Genomic DNA, 14744 nt, shown 5'->3' on the forward strand with positions numbered 1-14744 from the left:
AAATGAAGGTCAAAATGTCAAACAGATACAATATGTCAGTAAAAATCTATAAAAAGTCAAAATTTATGGCACTTTAATTATTTAAACTGGTAAAAAAGGAATGTACACCTATGCACACTAAAAGAACAAACCTAGGTTGCAACTCTTGCCAATCCAACACTAAATGTTTCAGGGCATACTAATGACTGACTGACTGATTGTGTGTTAGGTTCTGTACTCGTTAACTCTATGTATTGTCTGTGTGCAGGTGGACATGAGTGTGGGGGTGGCTGCTATCATGAGTCCTAAGGAAGATTCTGAACTCACAATCATGAAGAAAGCCTGTCAAGTGTCCGTCGATATTTTCAACAAATATCTCAAGGACCAGGTTATGGACATTATTGATGCTGAAAAGGTAATTAGCAGCGTATGAGATTACTGTTGTATGCCTAATTCCAGCATATTCCTAAGGAAAATGAAAAATCTATAAGGACTATAATAGATTTGTATGTTTTCTGACTTGAAGACATTTGTTTGCTTGCATCGACTGTTGTAAACACACTTGCTCATGCTCAGCATCATTGATTCCTTAAACTAACAACATATATCGTCTGGTTTTGCTCAAGTAGAACGATATGCAGGTCGAAGCAAGCAGGCCAAATCAATATTTACACAACTATGTTGCTTATTCTCATAAAACGATGTTAGGTGCTATAGCAATCAGTAGAGAATAAAGAATAGAGCATAGCCATTGTCTGTTGTTCAGTTAATTCATTTTATCATCAGCTTAAAAAATTACTGTTCGTGATTGAGGACAACAACCTTTATTGCAAAAATTGCCGCCACAGGTATGTGGATTCATTTTTACCGATAATCCGAGTGAGAAGGTTAAGAAATATATCTCAACTGGTTGAGATTAAATATACAATGGGAAATACAATTGATCATGTATCTGGTCAGTTTCCTATCAACCAGAGGGGTTCTTCAAGGATTTGTTTCAGATCTGTGTAATGTTTTCAGTTTGCCTTGACAAGTACGCTTATGTTACTGGTAAATCTTGTTTCAGAAAGTAAAGCACGCAAAGTTGGCAGAAGGCGTGGAGACTGCCCTGACGGACAAGAAGTATGTGGGTAATGTGGACACCTCGAACCTGGACATGTGTTACCCTGCTATCATCCAGAGTGGGGGTAATTACAACCTCAAGTTCAGTGTTGTCAGGTGGGTTTTAGTGTCATTACAGTCAACTAATTTTGTTCAACAAGTACACAATTGACAACATAAAAATCTTGGTCATCCTTTTACAGGGTGGCCACCCGACCGGGAATAAAGGCCGTGGCGTCACACTGCCGTGGCGTCGCGTCCGTCCATCTGCGGATGGATTTTTAAAATAATCGCTAACCATGTTGTCAAATTGAAATAGGACAAGTCACACTGACATAACCGACGTGGCGCAACGTTCGTCCCGTCGGCCGCCGTCTGCTGGGATATGCGGCTGGAGCGATTCTTGGCCGACGTCGGCGAAGCTACGATGGCTCGCGCATGCGCATAAAGCACCTTGGTCAATTAAATCTAAAACTTCGTCAAACTGTTCCTTGTTTAGCCTAAAATAAGTACGAAATTTGTCATCATCGGCTTCAAGGTCATGCATTAAATGATGGTACTCGACAAACATCCTTCGTTTTTTATTGATAGGATGTACCCAGTGATCTCTTTGTGCCACTGAATATAATAACACCAAATCGTCATCACTCTGCTATTATCGCTGCTGGATTCACCCAGCCAAGGAACTGTTGAACGTAAAGTAGGGTCTCTTGGTTCACTACAAAATACCGGCACAGACGACATTTTATTGTGTACTGAGCTTCCACCCTCCTAGAAATACATGGCGTTGGCCGCGGACGCGGATGCGTGTCTGGTAGTTTGACGGGATTCGAGACCATCGCGGCATACGCGGACGTTCATACTATGGATGGACGGACGCGACGCCACGGCAGTGTGACATGGTCTTAAGCCGGGAATTTAACGAACGGGGAAAAACCGGGAATCTTTTCCGTCAATTTTTGCGTCTCCGAGAACTTATAAAACAAAGTCATTAGTTGACAGCTCGTTGAATCAAGAACTGATTAACCTCGAAAAATCGGATCTTACGCGCAACGTGGATCGTGAAATTATGAATGAAGATTGATATATGTTCGCGAGTTTCATCTGAAGGTTGCCTCCACAAATGTATTGGAGTTTATCTTGGTTAATTCTACTCCTGCGCCGCCGCTCCTCCTCCCAAAAAATACGTAACTATGCATTGGATAATTAAAAAATCGGCTGACCGATCGTTCCGAACTTTAGCGCTTAACGAGCGGTACTCATTAAGCGGTAAAGCGGAAGTGACCGCGATACAAACGGGTTTGTAGATAAGAGGTGCAACCCGGTTTTATGAGTACGCCAGAATTTCAGTTGGATTTTACCAGACCTGATAAGATATCTTTTGGATAGGAAATTATTGGGTAAGCAACAACTAGTAACGACAAGAAGGGTGCGTTTGCGTCCGACATGTTGCACAGCAATGACAGAATCAGCTGAGGGCTGAGCGGCAGTAGAAACATTTATTGTCTAGAATTGGTGGCGGATAAGCGGCATCGTGTGGTACCGCCCTGCCGCTCACGTCTGTCATGAGTGTTCTACAAATATACAACTCAAACATTAGGCCCCGGGCACGATACGAGCGTCGAGCGTCACCAGAGCGGCGAGGGTGGTCACGATACAAGCGGCACAAGTGTGTTGCAATATGCCTTCGAGTGAGGACCTAGTACATCTTCTGTTGTTATTGGAAAATTCAATATTGAAAAGGCGTGTAGTTCGGGGTTGCAAGCGTGGGATAAAACGATGGGGAGTTCATCCAATTAACAGGAGAAGAACGGTTTATGGAGAGTACCACCATCTCATCAAACAGTTGAAAGAAGATCCAGAACGTTTTTTCCAGTACACTCTATTCTAAATAGACTGAAGGGCAGACTGGAGAAGAAAAGAATCGGTTTACTTCAGCAGGTGAAGCCAGAAGAAAGGCTTGTAGTAACTTTAAGGTAAGGTAACGACACTGAACTTCACACATCAAACTTTCAATTTGAGTATCACTAAGCTTCTTCAAAGCAACAATGCCCTTTTTCTTAGGTTTTTGCCGGAGGCTCACGTGGTTCTTGCTCATCTGGCATCTTGAACTAGACTGAAAACCGTGGGAAGAAGCATGACTCATCTGAGCGTCGAGCGTCGTACAAAAAGTAATCGGGCAGGGTTTGGTGGTGCCTACGACGCTAAGCGGCGCTGCTCTCTGTCGCTCATCGCTCAAGTCTATCGTGACACCCCTCTTCACATTTGCACGGCAACATATGGGGCCTGATTGCAAAGCGGTGGCAGAGCGGTGCCGCTCTGACGCTCGTCGCTCACCGCTCGTATCGTGCCCGGGGCCTTAAACTATAAGTCGCCGCTCGATCTAGCGCTCACCGCTTACCCCTCGTATCGCGGCCGAGGCCTCGGTTGGTCTATGGACGATTGTTCCTCATACACGTCCCAACTGGTCTTCAGATTACATAGGTTAAAACAAAGAAAGTTATGTTATGTTATGATACCACGGTCTCATCAAAACCTCGACTGAACTGAGTTTACAAAAAATTCTTTGTAGTTTTGTATTGTGTTTTTATTTTGTAATGATCGCGTCTGAACGGGCGTAAGAGCTCTCGCGAGCGCTGCCGTAACCAGTGTCGGACAGTTGTTTGTAAGAACTGGAGATCAGTGTCGGCTATTAAAATTTCAATTATAAACATTACCGAGACATCACAGCCATGTGTAAACAGACTTCGCCTTGACTCCCGGAACAACCAGCGATAAAGACAATTAGAACTGGTTTCAGGTCTTACTCACATATGGCTGCATTCACTTTCCTTTTGTCTCCTTTGATTCATGCCAAAAACTGACAAAAATCTGAGTACAGGCGTACATGAATCATGATGATACAAATTATCCCTAAGATACATGAGCCAGGCTAACCTTTGCAAGTTAGCCATCTCTCAGTTTGTGTTTAGTGTTATGATAACGATTCATATCTCTTATCTAAGGTCTATTCGTTTGAAGGACAGACCAGATTCTGGATATGAACCATTACGACAATGAAATCTTTGAAACCTCCACGGTGCTGTAAATGTCCACAAAGTTTTTGATAGTTTTCATTATTTTCGTCTAAACTTTTCTTATAAATGCGATATAATAATAAATGCAGAAGTGACTTTTGTTTGGATTACTGATTGAACAGTTAAATGCTATAACATTTTTACTTTGTGGAATTTCCAATTGTTTATAAATTTATTGCTTATTAATACAAGAAATATATACAACATGGAATTATTGTTAACGTATGTTTTTGCAGTGACAAGAACAATCTGCACTTCGGAGCAATAGTTTGCTCGCTGGGAGCCCGCTACAAGTCGTACTGCTCTAACATTGTCCGCACTCTCCTGGTAGACCCCACAGATGCCATCCAGGTACTGGAACAGTTATTTTATCAACAAAGTATTTACAAGGTACACCACACCATGTTCAGGTTTTGGTGAAGTTGCATGAAAACTTAAAATCTATAACTCATTTCATTCTCGAGAAGTCCAGCAGGCAGATAGACACTCAGCCAAATTCCATGATCGGAAAAGCGCCACCATAGAACACATTCTTGTCTATGCAAATATGAAGTTACATGCAAAATTTAAACTCTACGGATAAAATCTTTCTCAGGATATGTTGCGTAATGATTGCTTTCACATTTTTGTTCATTAAGTTAGGTTTCAAAGTAGTATTTGAATATTAAAATATTCCGGTTAGCTCTGGAAGTTACTACAACGCAAGAGTGTGCTGAAATTAAGTCTTACCACAGACTTAAAACATTCACTTTTCACTCAATTATTTTCCATTTTACTCTATGAATAACAACGTCACATGTTCATACTCAATCACATAGGATTGTACTCAGTTTGCTTTCAAATTTATATATTCTGCTACTTTTTACGTTGCCATCACGGGTACCCATAAGAAAATGTAAAAGTATTTGCTAACTCTCAGCCAAAACCCATGGAGTGACAAGCACCATCTTCGAACTCTGTGTTCCTCATATATAAATGAAGCTTCATGCAAAATTTCAAGTCTATAGTTCACTTAGTTTTGAAGATATCATGTGGACAGACAGACAGATAGATACACAGAGACAAATAAAATTTTTCAGCCTCTCATAGTCTTCACTAAAGCTCATCCTATAAATTAAAGAGTAATTGTAGCAATTAGTGGTTTCAATTACTTATTCATTTGAACTTAAACTCTCTGACTTTTACATGTTATCTTTCACCTTGATCAGTTTTGTGAATTTTTATTCAGGCAAACTACAATTTCCTGGTTGATTTGGAGGAGGAGCTGATAAAAACTCTGCAGGCCGGCAAGAAGCTCTGTGACGTTTACGAACATGGCGTCAGCTACACGAAGAAAGAGAAGCCAACTCTGGTGGACAACCTCGTCAAGAATTTTGGGTTCGTTTTTCAGTTTTGCTGTTTTTTTTTAGTATTTCAAAAAATTAATCCGCTTTATATTACCTGATGACAAATTTTTTAATTTAGATTTTGAATGCTTGTAGTTTTTGTTTAGGCTGAAGATGAAATAAAATAAATAATTCTCAGTTAATATATTAAACATATATATGATACATTATTGGCATTGACTGAATATTCCTAATATCTCTCAAGCGTTAAATTTTGTGATATAGTGTTTGTACATCTCTGGCTGTTATGCCATACAAGGCACTTTTGACTAGGAGTTCTTAACCCTGGAACTGGCAAACGCCCGATATAGGGCATTTTAGTCGCATCCTAGATGGCAGCGCCCGATATCGGGCGTTTTAATACGTCTTTTATTTCTCAATATTACGTATTTAAAACACGATCAAAGAATATCGGTATTGATACCGATCTAAACAGGAAGGTTCAGTTTATGTAAATAATACACTAATAAATAATTTTATCGTTTTGTTATACGTCCATACGTTTTATAATCTGAACTGTTTGTTTACATTCTCCCGCGTACCGCGCTAGTTGCGCGCGCAACGATGAGTCAACTGGTTTATTCGGCTATTGTTATTTCGTCAGCTGCATGATGTTCTGTACTGGTTTATTGTTTGTTTGAGTTTGTTGTAATGATGGTTGTGTATATGGATCGTAATTTCCGCGATCGTTCAAGTGACATTCGAGAACTAGTTGAATATGAAATAAGCAACGATGAGGATTCCGATTTAGACATTCAATCAGAACATAATTAAAAAAATATATAATAAAAAATAAAAAAATAGAAAATTAATATAAACTAATAGTTACAAGATTGTACAAATCCAAGTGGGTTTTGAAATTCTTACTTTTGTTGGTAAGTAGCACTTTCGAATGTCAGTGTATGATTTTTGTATTGTTTACCACATGTAAAAATAAATACCTTATAAACTATTTGTTGTTTTATTTTTACTCAGAATTAAATGCTCTTCCTTTTCTATATTTTGGATTTTGCATATCACTAACAACAACAATTTTACAAATCAAAAACTTTGAACTAACTTTTCTTTAAAAAAAAAAAAATTTTTTTTCATGAAGAGTTAGAGTAAGGGTATTTTTTTTGTTTTAATTATATTATGTGAAAAATGTTCCTTGAACAATGCTGAATAAATAAATATATAATATGACATAGGTACTTTATAGTAAACATGTAATAATAAAATAAATATGAGGCAATGTATGAAGTACTAAAACACTCTGCCACTGAGAGAAATATGACCGCCAGTTCCAGGATTAAACAATAAAGCTATAAATTTAGTTTAGGCTAGCATTCGGTCCACAAGAAGTGTATAGAATAATGTATGTGATTTTAAAAACCATGTGAGTTTTCTATTACAATCACTTTGGCAACAGTATTTTTCTTATTCAGGCTAAATATTTTGTATTTTTATCATTAAAATATGCATTATAACTGTTATAATGTGTTTTAATATAAAGTTCTGGAGTTATAAAACTACTTTAATTTACAGTTTTGTAATGGGAATTGAGTTCCGAGAGAGTTCACTGACTATTGGGCCCAAGACTCTTGCGGTGGCACGAAAAGGACAAGTTTATAACCTCAATGTTGGACTGTCAAACTTGGTCAACAAGGAGGCATCTGATAAGGAGGGCAAGGTCTACGCCCTTTTCATCGGTGACACAGTCCTCGTCAACGAAGTGAGTCAACATTTCAAACCTTGTGTTATTAACTTAAGTATTATTTCAGAATTATTGATGTACAGTAACACTAGTTCTATTACGTCGAACCTGTGACTCCAACAATGTTATCTCCCTTTCCAATATGTAGGTATTTGTTTTGAAATGCTCTATAGATATATGAATACCCCTTACACATACATTAAAAATGTTGCAAAATCCTAAAATCTCAAACCCTTTTTCTTTGCACTGTATTTTCAGCAAAATCTACTGTGCAGAACAATGTAGAGCAGTTCTTTAACTTCTCTTCTTCTGTCCCTAATCCCGGGAAACTCCAGTCTGGAATCAGCCCATCTCAGAGTACAAATCTTCTGACAATACTGTTCCATCTTTCCCACAGTTTGAATATTCACTTATAACTTAATTCCCAAATTAAACAATTTATAGATTTTGGCATATTTAAACTGAGTTTTTTTATACGTAATTGTAGCAGTTTGTAGTAGTGAACTAAACTTACTTGTATGTGGACTTCCTCTCTTTGCTTTAGGAAAGATGCTGTTTGCTGGTAAAATATTAGTATTTTCTAATAGGAAATATTCTTTCCCCCTTATTTCGAGATAATTTTAAAACCTAAATTTCTTTTAATACAAAAAATTTTTTGTCTTTAACCTGTGATAGGTTGCACCTCCTTCCTGAATGTGAGAGGTTGCATAAAGGCAATTTACTCACACTTTTTTTACAGTGTAAGCCGGTTATAGCGTCGCCCGCTTATAACGTTGGAATAGTGCCACCCCGGTAAAAATCAGACCCCGTTTCGCCGCATATAAAGTTTCCCGCTTATTACGTTTATCCGCGTTTAAGGTACGGTTTTCGACTGTATTTCGACTGCTTATAACGTTTTTCAGTTGTCTTGAGAGAGCATTTTTTATCCAGTTCAGTGAGAGAAACGCCATTTTTGACATGACGTACCGTCGCGCCGCCACGATCTCGCTGCCAAAGGGTTGCGATCGGAGAAGGTGCGTGGGGGAGCGGGGTGCGGAGGGAGAGGGCAAGACGTCTGCAGCATGCTCGGCGCTGTCGGCGACGGCATGGAAGTGGAGAACACCGAGAGCGACGATGACGCCGACAGCGAGGATGCTCCCTGTCCAGTAACCTCGGAGGAGAGCCTGACAAGCCTGAGCACCGTTACCCGTTTTTTCCGAACTTTCGGGTATAACGTTTTCCGCTTATAACGTCGGCGGGCCGCTGCATGTGTGGGTGACGCTATTACCGGATTATACTGTATTTTTATTTTCCTTCAATAGGAAACCTTAAAAAAAAAACCCATGTGATTAGTTTGACTAACCGACTAAGAATATACTGCTTTAAATATCTGCAAATGAAACTGTTAATAAAAAACCCATTACGAATTCTGTACACTTTGCTGTAAAACTTAGACAACATATGAGACAATACTACAGAATTTAGGAAATTGCGGCAAACCGCTGTGGATGCGACATCTCGTTTGTTAAAGCATTTGCTAAAATGTAATTCTGTGTCTAAACATGGTTGTGACGCAGGGCCAGCCCGCAACGCTGATGACTCAAAGCAAGAAGAAGCTGAAGAATGTTGCCATGTTCGTGAAGCAGGATAACGACGAGGAAGAGGATGAGAAGGAGAACGAACCGAAGCCCGAGCCCTTGACAGGACGGGGTCGCCGGACGGCTGTGCTGGAGTCCAAACTTAGGGTGAGTTTAACAGTAGTTGTAGGCGTGAAGCAACAGTCTGAGAGTACGATGCACTAGCGCTGAGGTCGCGGCCAGTAATGTTGGTGGAGGTAGCGGAATTAACATTATAACCTTACTTTGGCCTTGATCCTTAACGGATAGAAAGATTTTTGACATTTAAATGCCATAAATAATATTGATTGTAACTTGAATGAATTTTTAATCTGTGTTACATCTACTAATCTCCGTTACAGCTGTTCTCTATAACAAACTAAATGTATCTTCTACAAGTCAAACCAAAATAGTTTTAGTAGTTCACTGAAATTTCAAGTTCAATGAACATCTGCAGCGCATAACCTCAATATATTGTAAATAAAATGTTTGTATGATTACACTTCACACCACAATTTGAATTATGATTGCTGCACACTAAGTATCATTAGTTATAGCCTTATAAAAATGTGTGAGAAAAATTAAACTAAAATTCTATTGATTTTACAAAATACTAAGGTGTTGTTATTTTTTTATGAAATGAAAATTCAACTTTCATTTTCCAGACCAAAAAGCGGAAACTATTTTAGTTTTGAAAACATTTTTAATATACCGATCTTGGAATACTATTCTAAAAGCAATAGTCAGTCACAATTCTAACAGCTCTTGTAAGTAATATTATATGATGGATTAGAAAATATTTCTACTTATTATAAAAATGTCAGTGCACCTGCTTAGTTACTAAACTGTTGTGGCCTAGTGTGGGAGTCTGTATGACATTTGTTGTCATTTGTATCTTGTATGGTAGTTTTGTATCACTGAGTTTGTGGACTGATGATCTACAATGGTTAAATATGGACTCTTATGCTCTCACATGTTTTTATTGTGCTTGGGATTGTTAAAATGTTCTATAAATTATCGTTTACTGTAATATTTAAAATATGGACTAGTAAATAAAAAAAGTGCTGAATTCACCAAATGTTAAGAGTGTATGTGTACAATTGCTGGATTGTGGTAGACGGATTCATCGTCAGAAGAGAAGCGGAAGCAGCACCAGAAGGAGTTGGCTGCGCAGCTGAACGAGATTGCGCGACAGAGGTTGGCTGCTCAGTCCGGCGGTGGGAAGGAGGCGAAGGTGCGCCGCTCTAATGTCAGCTACAAGAGTCGCAATCAGATGCCCAACGAACCCGAAGTCAAGCAGCTAAAGATATTTGTTGGTGAGTCTCAAATGCTGTTGAAGATGAATTATGTTACTTACTTATTGTTTGTTTTGGGAAAAAATACATATTTAGATTATGCTGATTGCAATTTTATTGGACCGGAATCATTAAGATTACTTTTGTATCCGTCAATGTTTTGAGAAATACAACATGGTATGTTTGATGAGCACATTTTCAATTGAAATTTTAATTAATTGGTGCTGCATAAATGAATTTGTTCCTGATGAGGTAACCCATATTGTGTGGGAATCCAATGTATATCGAGCGGAAGCCATATCATTGCAAAACAAACTGTGACAGCATACAGAATTACAGTTAATTTACCAATGCCAGTGAAAATTAATATTTTTAATCAAATCCTCAGATATCAAATCACCAAAATCAAATCAAAATCAAAAAATATCTTTATTACGGTATCGTCATAGATAAGTATTAGTGTCATACAATATTACTGAGGAAGCAAAGTACAATTCTGAGTAATTTTTTCAAAAAAGTCTGGGTTGATTTTGCCTGATCTGAATTCTTCAATGCTGTAGAAGGGTCGTCGAATGAGAAGCCCAGGTCTTCAAGGTGACGAGCGAGATTGTTGTTGATTCCACTTTTTTACAGCATCTCTGGCAAATCAGGTTCCACATTTTTGGCGCCGATGTAACTTTGGCTTATGTTCAGTGCTGGCGGAGGCGGTGCTCTTGGAAGGTCAGTAGTCAGTGGCCCGTCCTGGGTGTTGGAGTGATGGAATTGCACAGCACCATTACTGCTATGGCCTGGTAGTCCTTGATGTGGACTCATACTGTTCTGATTCCCAGGATGTTTACAGGCCTATGTCTGTTTAACGTATTTTGAGGTGCTTGAAAGCATCCCTGCCAGGACTCTCGTGGTTTGGAGATTACCCATGTATTCGATAAGGCTCTTTTTGATTTCAAAAGTATGCGTTGCATGGGTTGCCAGAAGTTTTCCCCTTGGTCCGCCTCCCCAAGATGCTTTCCATAGCGGAATATAGGATTCAATGACAGGGAGAAGTATGCAATACTTCGTGGTTCATGGGGTGTTTCCTATATTTTTTTATTCGTCGTATTACATTACAGTCTGGTGCATTGCATCCTTTGTGCTAGATGGTTGTTGATGGTGTTGTGGGGTCCCAAGAAAGGTCTTGGTCTAACACTGTTACCCAAGGTACTTGGTAAAGGATGGGTGGTGTCATACGGTCTCTGGTAGAGCCTTGGAGTTTTTTTTTTTACTCTCCCTAGAATGAGCGGTGTTGTTGTCTTCTCGTGTCACTCTACTAGGGTCAATTGTTATTACAATATTGGAATTGCCATATTCACTGGCTGTGTATGCATCTATTTCTAGTTGAACCAGGGAGTTTTTCTCGTGACTCGAGCAAGAGCACTGAAGTCATTCAGCATAACATGATGCAGTTGCATTGCTGTATTCCCTGTATAAACATATAGGGAAGGTCCCATTTGTGAAGTGAATGAAACATAATGGGTTCCCAACAACAGAGCCCTGGGGTTACACCCTCTTGTGATCTTTTTTGTGCTTGTACCTGACCTTTTCCCCGTTACTCTATTACTGTTGTATCTTAGCTCAAACACATTTGTGTTGCGTTCCGTTTATGTAGCTGGTAAACTCCAGGCTTTTTGAGGTTCACCACGAATTCCAAGTGTTCATTAACTTTTTTAAGACGGTGTTCATGGTTCAAGACTATTCAAAGGCTTTAACTATAGTCTTGAAAATTGGCAAGTTTGATTGTGTTCCCTCTCATGGCTGATCTAGTATGGAACTCTAGCAAGATTAAATCAGGTGCTCGTGGTTGTAAGATTTACCAGGTTGGAAAGCCGTGTGCTGAATATTCTGTTAAGAGATTGTTGTTTTTTTGAAGATGTTCGAGAAGTCTAATCAGCACTTATTTTTTCTATTACTTTGGATATGGTTGGGATATAGTGAGATAGGCCCTGTAAGGGCTGCTTTTGTGGCATCACCTTGTTTGGAACTTTGGGGTACACTTTTGAATGTTTCAGGGCAGAGGGAAAAACTCCTGATGAAAATAGATAGATTTAGTAATGTGCACCAGTGGTTCTAATAAGTTCCGCCTTGGAACTTTTTCAGGAACCTATGGTAAGATAAGTCATCGTATCCTGCTGAGGGCTGTTGACTTCAATTCCACTAATAATTTGGCAGCTTCTGCTGAATTAGTGTGCTTCAAGTGTCAGGTTGGGGAAGTAAACTATTTCTATCATTGCTGAGTGGGATTCGAGGTCGGTAGTAGGAATGCGTATAGTGGTGTGGAGGGGGCAGTAGTTCGAGCCCCATTGGTATTATCAGGGGGGAGGGTGATGGTGAGTGGTCGAAGGTGGTATTAAATCGTGGCATAGGACGTGTTGGGAAGATAGTCTGGAATTAGGACGTGTCGTGTGGGAGCTGTAGGTGTATCTACCTCCGAGCGAGCGTGTTGGACGAGTTGTGTGTGTTATTGGTGGGCCTTGGTAACAATTGGAAGTTGTTAGGGGTAGGGAGTAATGGCTGTGGAGTAAGCAAGGTGGAAGGTTGCGGGGAGTATAAGCTAGTTCCTGGGGCGGGTTGATTGTCTTAGAGGTGTCCAGGAGTAAAAGTCATATTCTGAGTGTGAGACAGTGTGAGATGGGCAGTGGAGGTTAGTTAGGAGGTTGTGAGCTAAGACCAGTGGAATGTAAAAAGTAGTATAGACACTCTGGTAAGCGGGGTGGAGGGGTTTTGATAATCCTCAATGGTTGGTGTGAGCATTAGTGGCGTGTGGAGGAGGGTGAAACGTGATGTGAGGTGTAATTTTTGTTTCCGCAATCGGAGGGGAGTGACTGATTTCACAGACATGCCTTAAGGTATGCGGTGCATAGGTTTTAGGTAGGGTAAGGGGTGTATTGTGGGTCACTGGCTGAGATTTGGTAATCTAGGCTATGTGTGGACTTGGGTCAGGTTTGGGATGTTGAATTGGGTGGATGTGTTACTATTGCTAGGATGGGATGTGGAGTGCGGCAGAGGAAGAGGGGGAGTGGTGTTTGGTGCTCGGTGGGTCAGGGGACGTGGTGGAGTAGTGTGTGTGGTGTTGGATTGATGTGTGGGCGGAAGGTGCTGAGTAAGATTTGTATTAGCGGTTATGGAGGGGTGTCTGTTGGCTAAATCTGGGTGGTGGTGTGGGTTAATCGTATTGAGTTAGGGATGTGCTGTCAGGGAACTAGGGTCATAGCTAGGAGTTTGCTTGTGTATGCCGTTAGAGTAAGTAAGACCAGTAAAGATACGTGGATATGGGAGGGATGCTAGCGTTGAGGTGGGGTGTCTTCTTGATCTAGTTTAGAGGAGGTAGCAACGACCAGTAATACGTATGTGTGCGGATAAGGTTAGTATAAGTGTAAGTACGGAGGTGGAGATAGAGTTAGGTAGAAGTGTTAGGAGGTGGTACCTAGGGAGAAGTACGAACAAGGTAACGAGAGAGGGGGAGCGAAGATGAGGCAGGATATCTAGAGCCGAGTGTAGCGTGAAGAGAAGATCCTGAGACCACAGAGTAAGGTGAGGATAGTGGAGTAAGGGAGGGTATCCATCTCTTCTAGTGCGTAAGTGAGCTATGTAAGTCTGTTTTTCTAGTAGTAGAGAAGTCTAGCGGGTTATCAAAGTAACGTACGGGGAATCACTATATTCAGCCAGAAGTGGTACTGTCTAACCTGGGATTAGTGGAGGGACTAGGGTGTATAAGTTGCTCTAAGAGTCACCCTGGAAATGCATGTACTGAAAGTACCTGATCTATATGGTAAGTTAATGGTGTACATATCTTCTAGGGCAGGGGGGTTCTTCTTCAAAAAAAGTAAGGGGAGAGGTTAAGTGTAAAAAAAAGGGGGAGGGGGATGGTGAAGGGGGGTTAATAATAAAACAGGTAAAATCGGGTGTAAAGTTCTGCGAGGTGTGGACAAGTCTTTTCAATGAGTAAATCAGGAGAGCAGTGTGGAAAAATCGTTGTGAAGTGGCGGGTTAAAATCTTGGGGCTGGAGTTAGTGGAAGGGGGAGGGGAGTAAAGATCTTCTTCTCTTCACACGGGAGAAGATATGTGTGAAATGGGTAAGTTAGTGAAGGGCGGGTGTTTTAGTAAACTTCTTAGGACTCTACTACTAGTCGGAGTGATGGTGGTGGTTAAAAAGCAAAGAGGTAACGGTAATATGTAGTAATATATAAAAGGAAGTGTAAGTGTAAAGTTATCTGCAGTAAGTCTAAGACCCGAGTATAGATCGTAGAGTTTCAGTTAAGTGATGTGGAAAGGGCTAGGTCTCAGGGGTACCAGGGGCCCCTAGAGACATAGTAAGCACAAAAGAAAAGTACAAATTCCGAGGGGGTGGGTCAGTAGTCAGGTAGAGGTGATCAGGGGATGCGCGGAGTAGGGAAGAGAGTAGTAAAGCCGACATATCTTCTAATGATGTACTATAGCAATGGTAGAAAGTGAAAGGTGAGGACGTAAGTGCGGAGTAGCAGGTGAGTGTTGGATAATGTAAATGGTTGATTTATTGTTCTATCCCCAAATGTTCTTCTGATGGTTCTCTTCTAGCCATGTTGACAAAAAAGTTGTTGTG

General features: G+C 40.3%; 1 protein-coding gene across 1 annotated transcript in view; it reads left to right on the plus strand.

Annotated features, from left to right (window-relative positions):
- Positions 1 to 14744, plus strand: part of LOC124371697 (FACT complex subunit spt16-like) — a 49284-nt gene that overhangs the window by 5407 nt on the left and 29133 nt on the right. The window contains 7 exon segments of the mRNA XM_046830035.1: positions 248 to 394; positions 1046 to 1197; positions 4394 to 4508; positions 5386 to 5534; positions 7070 to 7256; positions 8795 to 8962; positions 9951 to 10149. Coding sequence (XP_046685991.1) covers positions 248 to 394; positions 1046 to 1197; positions 4394 to 4508; positions 5386 to 5534; positions 7070 to 7256; positions 8795 to 8962; positions 9951 to 10149 — 1117 coding nt within the window.

The sequence above is a fragment of the Homalodisca vitripennis genome, unplaced genomic scaffold, assembly GCF_021130785.1.
Source record: "Homalodisca vitripennis isolate AUS2020 unplaced genomic scaffold, UT_GWSS_2.1 ScUCBcl_1829;HRSCAF=5945, whole genome shotgun sequence".
NCBI lineage: Eukaryota > Metazoa > Arthropoda > Insecta > Hemiptera > Cicadellidae > Homalodisca > Homalodisca vitripennis.